Consider the following 15,366-nt stretch of genomic DNA (forward strand, 5'->3'; position numbering starts at 1 on the left):
GATAGTTGATAAATAATAGATAGAAGATAGATAATATTATTTATTTATATAGCACCATTAATTCCATGGTGCTGTACATGAGAAAGGGGTTACATACAGGGTTATAGTGATCGTTAACAGTAAACAAATTTACAATGACAGCCTGGTACAGAGGGGAGATAGATAATAGATCACAGATAGTTAATAGAAATAGTTACAAATAAATATGATCTATATCTGGGACATTGTTAGGTAGTGAAACACACAGTACAGTAAAAAGCTGCAGAAGTTTTATTACTTTGACAATTAATGAAATGAGATCTATCAAAGGTATTTGAATAAACAAGCGCTGGCTCCGGTTGCTATGGAGACAAAGCTGGAGGACCGCAGCTGGAGCAGAGAGTATTGTCTTTCCAGTTTTCACCTCTTTGGTTTCTGTCACGTGATGTAGTACGTTTGCTTTCAACCAGCTTTATTGCTAATGCTTGTACGGCAGCCGCAGAGGATCTTCCACCGTACACCATGGCGGCTCACCTGAAGAAACGCGTTTATGAAGAGTTCACTAAAGTGGTTCAGGTGAGAGGAACGTGGCGCAGTGGAGGCGGTGACGTCACGCGGGCTCTGTCAGCCGGAGATGCGGCCGGTCACTGTTCACCGGGAGGCTTCACTGCACCCGGCTGTGGTGCTAGGAAAGTCCGGGGATCGGGCTGCGGCCTTCTGGGCCACTGCTGGACATAGTCCCTTCTATATGTTACTATATACTATGTAACCAGTCGGTGGCTGCCCCGGACCTGATGTTAACCGTGCTGGGACTTGTAGTTCCATAACAGCTGGCGACTCCTCCATGGGAGGAGCAGGTCTCCTGAGTTATTGTTGCTAGGCAGCTGGATACAAGTGATTGCTCCCTGTTATCAGCCAGTTTTCTTCTAGGATCTGTAACTTTCCGACTGGAAAACATCAATTTTAGTATTTTTTAAACTTTTTTTTTGTCTTTTCTGCTTTCACTTCTTAGCATTATAGTGCAGATCCCGGCAGCGCTGCCCCCACAAGGGCCCTCAGGGTATGGACATGTTTGCAGGAGCACCATTTTATTTATTCTCACTTGCAGATGTGTTTTTTGATGTCGTGTTTCATTATAAATTCTGCACTGCAAAGACAGGACCCCAGTGCTGCAAGGCTGCAGTGCTAACCACCGAGCCGCCACACGGCGCCATCCACCGAGCCGCCACACGGCGCCATCCACCGAGCCGCCACACGGCGCCATCCACCGAGCCGCCACACGGCGCCATCCACCGAGCCGCCACACGGCGCCATCCACCGAGCCGCCACACGGCGCCATCCACCGAGCCGCCACACGGCGCCATCCACCGAGCCGCCACACGGCGCCATCCACCGAGCCGCCACACGGCGCCATCCACCGAGCCGCCACACGGCGCCATCCACCGAGCCGCCACACGGCGCCATCCACCGAGCCGCCACACGGCGCCATCCACCGAGCCGCCACACGGCGCCATCCACCGAGCCGCCACACGGCGCCATCCACCGAGCCGCCACACGGCGCCATCCACCGAGCCGCCACACGGCGCTAACCACTGAGCCACCGTAATCAGGGTTTTAGCCTCCGAGCAGGATGTTCTAATTCACTTACAGGAAGAAGTCCAGATCCCGGACGGCGCTGAGACTTGCAGTACTTCAGTCTTATTGATGGGAACTTTCTCCTTCTATACAGCAGCAGCCGATAGAAGATCTCACAGCCAAGAAACTGCGTCTGACCAAACCCAGCAAGTCCGCCGCTCTGCACATCGACCTCTGCAAGGCGACATCGCCGGCGGACGCCCTGCAGTATCTGCTGCAATTCGCACGCAAACCCGTGGAGTCAGAGAGCGTGGAAGGAGTGGTCCGCATCCTGCTGGAGCATTACTACAAGGTAAAGCCCTCCACACACGATGGCTAGAATGTGCCCCCCCGCATACAGTGCCTACAAGGTAAAGCCCTCCACACACAATGACTAGAATGTGCCCCCCACCTGCATACTGTGCCTACAGGGTAAAGCCCTCCACACACAATGACTAGAATGTGCCCCCCGCATACAGTGCCTGTAGGGTAAAGCCCTCCACACACGATGACTCGAGTGTTTGCCCCTCCCCCCCCCCCCCCCCCACATACAGTGCCTACGGGGTAAAACCCTCCACACACAATGACTAGAATGTGCCCCCCCCCCCCCGCATACAGTGCCTACAGGGTAAAGCCCTCCACACACAATGACTAGACTGTGCCCCCCACCCGCATACAGTGCCTACAGGGTAAAACCCTCCACACACAATGACTAGAATGTGCCCCCCCCCCCCCCCGCATACAGTGCCTACAGGGTAAAGCCCTCCACACACAATGACTAGACTGTGCCCCCCACCTGCATACAGTGCCTACAGGGTAAAGCCCTCCACACACCATGACTAGACTGTGCCCCCCACCCGCATACTGTGCCTACAGGGTAAAGCCCTCCACACACAATGACTAGAATGTGCCCCCCGCATACAGTGCCTACAGGGTAAAGCCCTCCACACACAAGTAGAATGTAATCACCCCCACTGCATACAATGTCTACAATGTACAGGGCCCCTCGCATACAGTGCCTACGTTATAGCGGGCACCCCCGCATACAGTGTCTACAATGTACAGGCCCCCCCACATAGTGCTTACAATGTAGAGGGCCCCCGCATACTATGCCTATGATGTAGAGGGCCCCCCCACATACAGTGCCCACAAGGTAGAGGGTCCCCCTTCCCCCGCATACAATGCCTACGTAATAGAAGGGCCCCCCTATATACTGTGCCCACAAGGTAGAGCCCTTTCCCCCCCCCCCCCCCGCATACCGCATACAGTGCCTATGATGTAGAGGGGCCCACCCGCATACAGTGCCCACAAGGTAGAGGCCCCCCCCCCACATACAGTGCCCATGATGTAGAGGGCCCCCCACATACAGTGCCCACAAGGTAGAGGCCTCTCCCAAACCCTTCATACAGTGACGCGTTTTCCTTGTCACCCAGCTTTCCCAGAATCCGATATAACCGAGTTCTCAGTAGAATTTGGAGAGAATGTTCAGGATTTTCTTATTCTTTGTGTTCTCAGGAGAATGAGACGTCTGTGAGACTGAAGATCGCCTCTCTGCTGGGTTTGCTGTGTAAGACGTCGGGGTTCTGTCCGGACTCCATAGTGGACGATGTGATTGGCACTCTTCAGAATGAGAGTAAGACCCCCTGCTATCATTATGAGGGTGGAAGAGCATCCCTGTAATAGACCCCTCTGGTGTTACACACCCTCCAATTATTTCTGCCTCCACCACTAGGGGCGCTCACTGCGTGGGGACCTCACAGCTGCCATGGAAATAATACAGGAATATCCTTGGTTTCCTTTTAGAGTCTCATCAGGTCCTGGCGCAGCTCCTGGACACGCTGTTAGAGATTGGAATCAAGCTTGTGGATAATGCGCCCATCCGCATGAGACTGGTGGACGTGGCATACAAGGTAAAGGCTACAGAACTCCTAAAATAATGTAGCACATGCTCCGAAGGAGTACCGAGCATTGTAGCTGTGAATCCAGCACTGGATAGGGGGGGGGGTGAGCTAAAACACTTACTAGAAAGTATGTCTCCATAGATTTTAATAGGCAGCTGTAATCTGATCCCTCACTGATCTGGTGGTTCATCTTGTTATTGACCAAAACGGATTTTAGTATTTTTTTCAGAGTGAATGATTAATTCAGGGGGCGGAGAAGAGGCTCATAAGTGGAGAAAGAAGCCGCTTTCATTGATAAGCTCTATGAAAAAGTTTCTTCTATTTTCCTGTATTATCGATTTACGCAGAGTTTGGTGAACCGACATTAACCATTTAAGTGCAGGAGGCCTAATTTAGTTATCCTTTGCACCCAGTATCTCTCGGACACGTCTCACGGTGTCAGGAACAAGTGTCTGCAGCTTCTCGGCTGCCTCGGAGCCGTCGATAAGACCCCATCAAAAGATCTGGACGGAGCAGTCGCCAAAGACGTGCAGAAGATTATCGGCGATTATTTCAACGATCAGGACCCTCGCGTCAGGACGGCCGCCATAAAAGCCATGGTGAGCTGTGCAGTGTCGGCTGGGAGGTCGCCCACGTTTGAGTGGGAGTCGGGGAGGAAGCCTCCATAACCTTAGGAAAGTTGGAGTTGTAACCACTTCCTAAGGCTTTGTGCACACCGTGACTTTTTGGAGCAGAAACTGAGCGCAAACTTTCCAAATCTCAAAATGTTGTTTCTTCTTTTAACACCCGGAGCCCAAAGCGGTTTCCACTAGAAAACTGGCCCCTTCTGTACCACCTCCAATAACCCCTTCGTGTGCACACCTCCTAAGACGGAGGATTGCATAAATATTCACGCCTTGTGTTTCTTCATAGTTGCAGCTGCACGGGAGAGGCCTGAAGCTGCAGCAAGTCTTGTACAGCCAGGTACCGTACCCACTATTTAACACACTTAGGGAATTGCTACTCGAGCGATTACATGTCGCAGGATTTTGCTCTGTGTCAGATATAATACAAATATTCAGAATATTTTCTTATTTTTTTCCCTGGCGCAGGCCTGTAAGCTGCTGACGGACGACTACGAGCAGGTTCGCAGCGCGGCCGTGGAGCTGGTCTGGGTCCTGAGTCAGCTGTATCCAGAAAGGTGAGTGCAGAGCGTGCTTCCTCCAGTAGGGGGCGTCACGCACAGAGGCGAGCGTCACCGCTCCTTCCATTCTTTCCATGCACCGACTGCTGTTCTCATTTTTTTTGTTTTTTTCAGCATCGTTCCCATTCCTTCCTCCAACGAGGAGATCCGCCTGGTGGATGAAGCCTTCGGGAAGGTCTGTCACATGGTGAGCGATGGATCCTGGATGGTCAGAGTTCAGGCCTGCAAACTGCTGGTAAGTGGGTGAGCGTGACTGCTTCACTGCACCCCCTAATGGCTCTGTTAAAGGGATAAATGCTTGGATCAGCGCCCCCTGCTGGCACAGTACCGAACACAATTACCTTAATCTGCGATCACGTGACAGAGGCGACGATGGGCGAGATCAGTGATGCGTTTCCTGTCAGCGCGTGTTAAATGCCTACTAACAGCTAAATCTAATGGTCACTACTCCATGCTAATTCTCTTGGATCTCTCTGCAGCATTCGACACTGTGGATCATCAGCTCCTCCTCACTATGCTCCGCTCCATCGGCCTCAAGGACACCGTTCTCTCCTGGTTCTCCTCCTATCTCTCTGACCGATCCTTCACTGTGTGTTTTGCTGGTTCCTCCTCCTCTCACCTTCCCCTTACTGTTGGGGTTCCTCAAGGATCAGTCCTAGGCCCCCTCCTCTTCTCTTTGTATACTGCCCCTATTGGACAAACAATCAGTAGATTTGGTTTCCAGTACCATCTCTATGCTGACGACACCCAATTATACACCTCTTCTCCTGTTATCACGCCAACCTTTTTAGAAAACACCAGTGATTGTCTTACCGCTGTCTCTAACATCATGTCCTCCCTCTATCTGAAACTAAACCTGTCAAAAACTGAACTCCTCGTGTTCTCTCCCTCTACTAACCTACCTTTGCCTGACATTGCCATCTCCGTGTGCGGTTCCACCATTACTCCAAAGCAACATGCCCGCTGCCTTGGGGTCATCCTTGATTCTGACCTTTCATTCACCCCCCACATCCGATCACTGGCTCGCTCTTCTTACCTGCATCTCAAAAACATTTCTAGAATTCGCCCTTTTCTTACTTTCGACTCTGCAAAAACTCTGACTGTTTCACTTATTCATTCTCGTCTGGACTATTGTAACTCTACTAATCGGCCTCCCTCTTACCAAACTCTCCCCGCTCCAATCTGTCCTGAATGCTGCTGCCAGGATCATATTCCTCACCAACCGTTACACCGATGCCTCTACCTTGTGCCAGTCATTACACTGGTTACCCATCCACTCCAGAATCCAGTACAAAACTACTACCCTCGTCCACAAAGCACTCCATGGCTCTACACCACCCTACATCTCCTCTCTGGTCTCAGTCTACCACCCTACCCGTGCCCTCCGCTAATGACCTCAGGTTAGCATCCTCAATAATCAGAACCTCCCACTCCCGTCTCCAAGACTTTACACGTGCTGCGCCGATTCTTTGGAATGCACTACCTAGGTTAATACGATTAATCCCCAATCCCCACAGTTTTAAGCGTGCCCTAAACACTCATTTGTTCAGACTGGCCTACCGCCTCAATGCATTAACCTAACGATCCCTGTGTGGCCTATTTAAAAAAAAAAAACAAAAAAACAATCAGGTTCCTCGCATCATGTTCTCATTCACTTTATGCAGTTAATAGCCCTCTGTGTCTGTACTGTTACATACTTAGGCAGTTAACTGGTTCATGCAGCTTTACATGAACACCTGAGCCTTACACTATGGCCGGTCCGAATAACTAAAGCAATTGTTATCATCCACCTCTCGTGTCTCCCCTTTTCCTCCTAGTTTGTAAGCTTGCGAGCAGGGCCCTCACTCCTCCTGGTATCTGTTTTGAACTGTATTTCTGTTATGCTGTAATGTCTATTATCTGTTCAAGTCCCCTCTATAATTTGTAAAGCGCTGCGGAATATGTTGGCGCTATATAAATAAAAATTATTATTATTAATGCCGCTGTCAGTGATTGCCAGCAGCATCTAACTGGTTAACAGCCGCTGGTGGATCCGAGATCTATCTGTGGTTGTTAGAGGCACTTGATGGCTGATTAAATCAGCCGTCATAGGCGGTGAGCCCACATCAATGGCAGGAACGCGGCCGATGTAGTGAAGGGGTTAAACAGCGCCACCGTAGTCCACGGGCCATCTCTGGTATTGCAGCCAAATCAGATGACTGCAAGTCATAGTGTGGATGTTTTTTTTTAATCTCACATCACCCCTTTAAGACCCAGCATAGCAGCTGATCGCCTGTGTCATGTTGTCTTTTAGGGCTCCATGCAGCAAGTTAGTCCGCACTTTTTGGAGCAGACCCTGGATAAGAAGCTCATGTCGGATCTCAAGGTAAGTGCATGGGGATTATTTTAGATTCTCTGGATTTTACTTTCCCCACTTTGAACCTCCTGCTGCTGCAGCGCCTCTTATCTGGTGCTCCCCACTGGCTTAGGAAGTGATGATTTCCCATCTATCAGCCACAGGACCACTGCAGCCACTCCTTGGCCTCAGGGTTGATGTTTGTATGCCCAGCACATGACTGCTGAGGCCAGTGATTGTCTGCAGCGGTCACGTGACTGATGGACACATCAGGGCACTCTGCATCTTCACTACCAGTGTGGTGCTGCTGCCTTATACAGTATACAGGAGGTCTCCTAATAGGTAGGATATCCCAGATTACCATAATAGTAGAGAGCTTCTAAATTGGGTGCAGATTTTTCTCATTTCTGGATCATCAGACGCCGGATGAAAGGACCTTTACTGAGATTTTTATATTTGGAGTCCAGTCTGTAACTTTCATGTGGTTTCTTCTTCTCCTTCTGCTTGTGACACAGAGAAAAAGAACCGCTCACGAACGCGCAAAAGAACTTTACAGCTCCGGAGAGTTTTCCAGCGGCAGAAAATGGGGGGATGACGCTCCCCGGGAGGAACTGGACACTGAGGCTGTGAACCTGATAGAGTCCGGGGCGTGCGGAGCGTTCGTGCATGGTCTGGAGGATGAGATGTACGGTATGAGGACTGATGACTTATGTGCACTTATAACTCTGTCCACCAGAGGCGCCAACACACCGGCGTTATAGGGCACGGCACCTTTAAAAAACAAAAAGTCCCCGAGTTGACTGTTTCTGTCCAATGGTCGTTCTCCACCTCTGCTGACTGACTGTTTCCTTCAGAGGTGAGGATCGCGGCGGTGGAATCCCTGTGCCTCTTGGCTCGCTCCTCTCGCCCCTTTGCGGAGAAGTGCTTGGATTTCCTGGTGGACATGTTCAACGACGAGATAGAAGAAGTGCGGCTGCAGTCCATACACACCATGCGCAAGATCTCCGACAACATCACCCTCCGGGAGGATCAGCTGGACACCATCTTGGCCGTGCTGGAGGTGAAATACTTGGGGTCGTCACAGGGGCTGATTTTAGATTTTAGTGGATTTGCTTAATTTTCAAAATCTGAAGATTTCACACTAAAATATGAAAGTAAAAAAATAAGGTAGTCTAGCGCCACCTGGTGTCCAAAGTGTATAGCTATGTGCATGTCCATTCACGAGCTGGTCACACGTGCTTAGATCTCTATATATAATAAGCAATCAAACCATTGCAGGTTCAAGTCCCCAACGGGGACTGGGGGAAATGAATAAATCAGACCAATTTTCCCAATTTAAAAATAAACGTATCTGGTTTTGTCGTATCAAAAAAAAAATCTCAAATGTGAAAATCTAAAATCTATTTAATTCGTACATTAAACACCAAAAAAAAACAAAAAACAATTGGACGCTATATATATCTGCATTAAAAAAAAATCTACATTTATTCTTTTTACTCTAAATTAGTATCAATAAACACATCAACTCAGGATGCAAAAAAAAAAAAAAAAAGTTGCGTCTCACAAATAGTGACAAGAGGTTACCGCTAGAGTTAAAAAATAAAAATAAAAAAAAAGATGCAAGTCATCATTGTAGTGACTTGCAGAAATTGCTCTGGGAGGAAAAAAAATGAAAGCGCAAAAATGAACCGCTTGGCTTTTGGAGCAGGTGCTGTTTTCTCCAGTCTTCATGTTGCTGTTTTTGGAAGTTGTGGTACAGCTGTCGCCCGGACAGACGAGGATATTCATTTCTTGTAACTCTCCTCCGACGTTTGATGCTCTTTATTAGCAGTGTGAACTCGGGCCACATTAGGAGACGGCGTCCCGTGTGTGTTGGCCTTTTGAATGAGTCCCTGGTGACTCTCTCGGTACCATGTGTGTCTCCTCTAGGACTCCTCCCGGGACATTCGAGAGGCTTTACACGAATTACTCTGCTGTGCAAACGTCTCCACCAAGGAATGCATCCACCTCGCCCTGGTAGAACTCCTCAAGAACCTCTCCAAGTACCCGACAGACCGGGACTCCATCTGGAAGTAAGTACCGCACGTCTGACACTTCTCATCCACATTGATAAACATTACAGGATGCTGCTTTTCCTTAATGCAAAAAGTCTGCAAAACTGGCACCTGTTGAGATTCAAAGGAGCGATTCCTGTCATGTAAAGTGATGCCATAGCTTTATGGTGAGTGGGGGTCCGCCAATCCTGAGAGCGAAGGTGTAGGGTGCGGATTCAGGGCTTACAGAGAGAAAAGCATCTGGATGTAAACAAATAGGTTTTCATTCATTTACAGCAAACTATGATCTTGAAAGAATATTGAAAAGTAAATTACACATTTTTATTCTTCTCGTTCTTCAGATGTTTGAAGTTCCTGGGCAGCAGACACCCCACCCTGGTCCTGTCACTGGTACCGGAGCTCCTGAGCACACACCCGTTCTTCGATACGCCCGAGCCTGACATGGATGATCCAGCGTGTATCCATTGTATGTGCTTATCAGTCCTATAGCTCCTGATCCAGCCATGCTCCCCAGCAGGGCATCATTTGTAGCATACGTTATATAGGCCATGTGACAACCGTGATGCTTGGAGACCAGACACCGCTTTGCTACCTGGCTTCTACTAGCTGTTCTACGTGTCTTCCTACCCTGGGATGCTAGAACGGGTCGAGACCCCGCCGGCGTTCATTCCATTCCAACTGGTCTGCATATAGGACATAGGATAACTTATTAAATTACGGCTCCCGTACGTTTAGGGATCTTTGAAGCAGTTCCTCATGCTGGGGGTGCAAGATTTTCCACTTGAAGCACCATCTGAGCCAGTGTTGAAGGAGGTCTATAATCTTGGACCGGATACGAAACAGTCGATTGACATGAAATTATATGACCCATACTCTTCACAGGCCACCTTAAGTCTTAAATTTCGTTTTATTTTTTCATTCAGTCCTATTGCCCTCCACCTTCCCAATATTAGCCTTGCTCCAGCCCCTGGACGATCACTGTTGCCTGCAGCTTTGCTCTAAGGTGTCATCGTTATCTCTGCATAACCTTCACTCTCTGCATCAGATATTGCGGTTTTGGTTTTGATTTTCAACGCAGCCAAGACCTGCCCCACCATGCCAGCGCTGTTCTCCGACCACACCTTCCGCCACTACGCCTACCTGCGGGACAGCCTCTCCCATCTGGTCCCGGCTCTGACGGTAAGTAGGTGATTGCACCTGTGGGGGGTCGGAGGACTCTCATGTTATCTCTATATCCACATAGGACAGGCCGAGTGCCCGGATGTCAGATCAAGATGCTTCTTTCCTCCAGGCTACACAGCCTTTATAACGACTGGAGGAAGTGGCTGTGCCTTCATTTACTGGATGCGCAGTGTTCCCTCGGTGCTGTATATGCAGCAATCAGGAACGCAGAGATGGTAATAAACCGTCTCTGCCTTCTCTGTGGTAGCCCGGCTGTGTCTGATTTCTGCCTTTTCCGCCAGCAGCTGCGGATTCCGCAGGGGACGTTGTAAAATGTTCTTGTAGAGTCACGTATCCCATCCAGACCCGTGCCGCTTTCTAGGAAACCTCCGGTCATCTGATTCCATCTTGTCCCCACAGCTGCCCGGAGTGAACTGGTCCTGGATCCCGGACCTGGAGCGTCGGTCGCCCCCGGAGGACCCTTCCCAGCAGTTTCTGCAGAACAGTCTGGAGAGAGTCCACAACCTGCAGAATCTGGACATCCAGGGGACGCAGCAACTCCTCGAGTTTACCATCCGGTAAGTGACGGCCGCGTCCCACGGGTTGGGTGTAATGGAGAACGTGGGTTCACATATCGCGTCTTCTGCTCCAGGGACCTGCAGAGGATCAGCGAGCTGCAGTCTGAGCTGGCCGGCATGGCGGACTTCTCGGCTGCCTACCTGCGCTGTCACTTGCTGCTCCTCAAGGTTCGTCCTCTTGTCTTTATTAATGCGCCCTGACGAGGGCGGAGTATAAGAAAAGAAGCCGGTAATGGTAGTTTTATGTATTATCACTTTCTGCCCTTTATACTTCGATGTCTATCTAATAATCCAGACGATCTGGTAATCCGGCACCCATCCTAATCCATAACTATACTGTGCAGGAACTGTAACTGCTTCTTCCTGTGACTTCCAGGCCCTGAATGAGAAGTTATGGAGTCTCGCAGCGCCCCTTTATGTAAAGCAGAACTCCCTGGCCGCTGCGGCCGTCAAACAGGTAAACTATCCGTAATTCCATCACCCTAATAACTGCTGGGGTGTCGGACGAGATGCTACTGATGGCGGGTTTTCTCTTCTTTTTTCTCCAGATCCTGGAAGAAACCTACAAGATGGAGTTCATGTACAGCGGGCTGGAGAACCGGCAGGTGGCCATCATCCATCACATGAGGCTGCAGGCGAACGCCCTCCAGCTCCTTATAACGGCTCGCACCACCAAAGGGTGAGTGACCCCTGGAGTTGGTGACCCGTAATTTCCCGTGAAACGTGTGCCGGACGCACGGGTGCAAGACACGGCTCTGACATCTACTTCAATGAGCTCTGCGTCTGTGTGCAAAGATTTCATTTATTTTTTTAATCTAGTGGCAGTAAATAAGGTTTCTATTCATGTACAGCAAGCAGAGATCCTGAACGTGTGAGGAACTGACAAGTGTTATTTCAATAATCTTTCTCCATTCTACAGGGAGGAGCCGCTGTTCAGCATGTGCAAGCACTTTCTGCAGGAGGTGGATTTTTTCCAGAGGTGAGTGTCCGTCCATTCGCCGCTCGTGGTCACAGCTGAGGGTTTGCTACCGTCGTATGAAAGGCACATTCTTGCATAAACGTAATGGCGTTACCTACTGGTTTCTGTCCTCGCAGATGCTTCATCTCGGAGCTCCCTCACATGCAGGACAGTTTTGTGGACAAGCTGCTGGATCTGATGCCTCGACTGGTGAACTCCAAACCCCTAGAGATGGTGAAGATCCTGCAGACCTCCCTGCGTCAGAGCAGCTTCCTGCGTCTGACTCTACCTGAGCAGGTGAGGCCGCACATATTAATAGCTGATCCGTCACATCACGAGTTATAGGAGCTTCGCTGTACGGGAAGCAAAGATGGGTCACTGCGGCCGTACACATCTGTACAGGGGGTGCAATACACTGACCGCAATCCGTCATATTATCTACACCACTAATGATGAATTACTGGAGGGTGATCCACATTTTATAGCTTATGTATAGAGATAATCTACGCAAGATGAGAAACCGTGTACATAAATTACTTCTCCTATAATATACTCCAGAGCTGCACTCACTATTCTGCTGGTGCAGTCACTGTGTACATACAATACTGATCCTGAGTTACACCCTGTATTATACCCCAGAGCTGCACTCACTATTCTGCTGGTGCAGTCACTGTGTACATACATTACATTACTGATCCTGAGTTACATCCTGTATTATACCCCAGAGCTGCACTCACTATTCTGCTGGTGCAGTCACTGTGTACATACATTACATTACTGATCCTGAGTTACATCCTGTATTATACCCCAGAGCTGCACTCACTATTCTGCTGGTGCAGTCACTGTGTACATACATTACTGATCCTGAGTTACATCCTGTATTATACTCCAGAGCTGCACTCACTATTCTGCTGGTGCAGTCACTGTGTACATACATTACATTACTGATCCTGAGTTACATCCTGTATTATACTCCAGAGCTGCACTCACTATTCTGCTGGTGCAGTCACTGTGTACATACATTACTGATCCTGAGTTACATCCTGTATTATACCCCAGAGCTGCACTCACTATTCTGCTGGTGCAGTCACTGTGTACATACATTATATTACTGATCCTGAGTTACATCCTGTATTATACCCCAGAGCTGCACTCACTATTCTGCTGGTGCCGTCACTGTGTACATACATTATATTACTGATCCTGAGTTACATCCTGTATTATACCCCAGAGCTGCACTCACTATTCTGCTGGTGCCGTCACTGTGTACATACATTACTGATCCTGAGTTACAGCCTGTATTATTCCCCAGAGCTGCACTCACTATTCTGCTGGTGCAGTCACTGTGTACATACATTACTGATCCTGAGTTACATCCTGTATTATACCCCAGAGCTGCACTCACTATTCTGCTGCTGCAGTCACTGTGTACATACATTACTGATCCTGAGTTACATCCTGTATTATTCCCCAGAGCTGCACTCACTATTCTGCTGGTGCAGTCACTGTGTACATACATTACTGATCCTGAGTTACACCCTGTATTATTCCCCAGAGCTGCACTCACTATTCTGCTGGTGCAGTCACTGTGTACATACATTACATTACTGATCCTGAGTTACATCCTGTATTATACTCCAGAGCTGCACTCACTATTCTGCTGGTGCAGTCACTGTGTACATTACATTACTGATCCTGAGTTACATCCTGTATTATACCCCAGAGCTGCACTCACTATTCTGCTGGTGCAGTCACTGTGTACATCCATTACATTACTGATCCTGAGTTACACCCTGTATTATACTCCAGAGCTGCACTCACTATTCTGCTGGTGCAGTCACTGTATACATACATTACTGATCCTGAGTTACATCCTGTATTATACCCCAGAGCTGCACTCACTATTCTGCTGGTGCAGTCACTGTGTACATACATTATATTACTGATCCTGAGTTACATCCTGTATTATACTCCATAGCTGCACTCACTATTCTGCTGGTGCAGTCACTGTGTACATACATTACATTACTGATCTTGAGTTACATCCTGTATTATACCCCAGAGCTGCCCTCACTATTCTGCTGGTGCAATCACTGTGTACATACATTACTTTACTGATCCTGAGTTACATCCTGTATTATACTCCAGAGCTGCACTCACTATTCTGCACATATGTTGTATAAACAGAAGGAAGTGTTTTGTCACCTTATGTTGCAGATTCACAGATCCTCAGCACACATCATTGAGCCGGCTGCCGAGTCTGACAACCCTATTCGGTTCACCTCCGGTTTAGTGGTAGCGCTGGATGTTGACGCCACGTTGGAGCACGTTCAGGATCCGCAGAGCGCTGTCAAGGTCCAGGTATGTGTAGATATAAAGACAACATGCAGATGTAGCAGAGCTGAGCTCATCAGTGCAGCACGGTGCGTTCAGTGCGATACTCACATGTCCTTAATGCAATGCACAAGAGTACAGCAACCTGTCCGGCTCTGCTACATCGGAGCCCCTCAGAGATGGCATACATGGAGGGCTCACATGCTGGCACACTTATTATTATTCTCCGTCCCCCCAGGTTGTGTATCCAGATGGGCAGGTTCACATCATTCACCCCAAGCCTGCAGACTTCCGCCACCCCGGCCCAGGACGACATCGGCTCATCACACAGGTCTACCTGTCACATACAGCCTGGACGGGTAAGATATAGGGGCGTGGGGTTATTATTACCACCCTCCCCCCAGTGGGGTAAATCATGGGGGATCAGCTGCCAGAAGTGGGGGAAGGGATGTGATAACTGCTCCTACTCACTTATCAAAGTAAAGCTGCAGTATAAGGCATGGGGGAGGGGAAAATGTAGCATTTCCAACTCTATTGGCTGGGGCATGTATTCATCCTTGGTTATTTCTGCAGAGCCCTGTCAGATTGAAGTCAGCCTCCTGCTCGCCTACAGCTCCAGCAGCAGCAGAGTGTTACCCCCCTCCGCCAGACCGCCTTGGGGGGAGAGCACGGACCCCCTGCCCGAGAGCAGGATCGAGGGCACGCTGCCCTTCAGCAAAGCCGTCAAAGTCTTCCTGATGCCCAAACCTGCGAGACGGTGACACCCCCAAGAGCGGCGAGGCAGCTGCCAGGGGAAAGTGGGGGGCATAGAGTACCCAGGTGGGGGTAAGACCTAAACAAAGCTGGCAGGAGCCCCTTCTTCATATTCATTGGTGGGAAAGGGGTCTGGGCACCTGCACCACCTCTTCCCATCAACTGAAAGAACCCCCCCCCCAGACAAACAGTTTCTGTGTTGGTTCTTTCTGCAGAGCTTGGCCTGCAGGTGCCGGATTATTAGACTTTCTGGATTACAGGAGTTCCGCACTTTGTCTTCCCAGTGTGAATAGAGGAGCTCATCCAGCCCTGGTTTTACTTGTGAGATGATTTTGTACAGAATTTTTTTTTTCTAGTAAAATTAATTTATTTTCTTGTGTCAATCGATTCTTAAATTTCTTTCAAGATTTAAAAAAAAAAAAAAAAAAAAAAAACCGCCAAACCATCCTACACTGAGAGAGCAGCTCCCCGACCCCCTCGCCAGCACTTGTCATACAGATAGGATCCTGGCTGTGT

The 15,366-nt window shown here is 49.2% G+C and overlaps 1 protein-coding gene across 2 annotated transcripts; it reads left to right on the plus strand.

Moving 5' to 3' along the window:
- The first annotated feature begins 450 nt into the window (after positions 1-450).
- On the plus strand, positions 451-15,233 carry INTS4 (integrator complex subunit 4). 2 transcript variants are annotated; one of them, XM_069759359.1, is made up of 23 exons: positions 451-555; positions 1,709-1,906; positions 3,109-3,226; positions 3,397-3,503; positions 3,908-4,093; positions 4,407-4,457; positions 4,586-4,674; positions 4,792-4,912; positions 6,971-7,042; positions 7,528-7,702; positions 7,867-8,072; positions 8,942-9,084; positions 9,408-9,523; positions 10,112-10,245; positions 10,648-10,805; positions 10,880-10,973; positions 11,182-11,262; positions 11,354-11,484; positions 11,725-11,784; positions 11,901-12,060; positions 13,981-14,124; positions 14,336-14,456; positions 14,671-15,233. In XM_069759359.1, exons 1-23 carry the CDS (start codon positions 502-504, stop codon positions 14,856-14,858), a joined length of 2,907 nt encoding a protein of 968 aa, XP_069615460.1. In that variant the 5' UTR covers positions 451-501; the 3' UTR covers positions 14,859-15,233. The 2 variants fall into 2 exon arrangements, with proteins under 2 accessions (XP_069615460.1, XP_069615461.1); XM_069759360.1 differs by having other exon boundaries at positions 1,712-1,906.
- Positions 15,234-15,366: the final 133 nt, after the last annotated feature.

This window comes from Ranitomeya imitator, chromosome 3 (assembly GCF_032444005.1).
Source record: "Ranitomeya imitator isolate aRanImi1 chromosome 3, aRanImi1.pri, whole genome shotgun sequence".
In the NCBI taxonomy this organism is placed as follows: Eukaryota; Metazoa; Chordata; class Amphibia; order Anura; family Dendrobatidae; genus Ranitomeya; species Ranitomeya imitator.

Bases quoted from the DNA above. Each gene is read 5' to 3' on its own strand.
- INTS4 (XM_069759359.1), top strand. From the start codon at position 502: ATGGCGGCTCACCTGAAGAAACGCGTTTATGAAGAGTTCACTAAAGTG. The intron at 1,907-3,108 runs GTAAAGCCCTCC...TTGTGTTCTCAG, and splicing joins TGCTGGAGCATTACTACAAG to GAGAATGAGACGTCTGTGAG. The intron at 10,806-10,879 runs GTAAGTGACGGC...CTTCTGCTCCAG, and splicing joins CTCCTCGAGTTTACCATCCG to GGACCTGCAGAGGATCAGCG.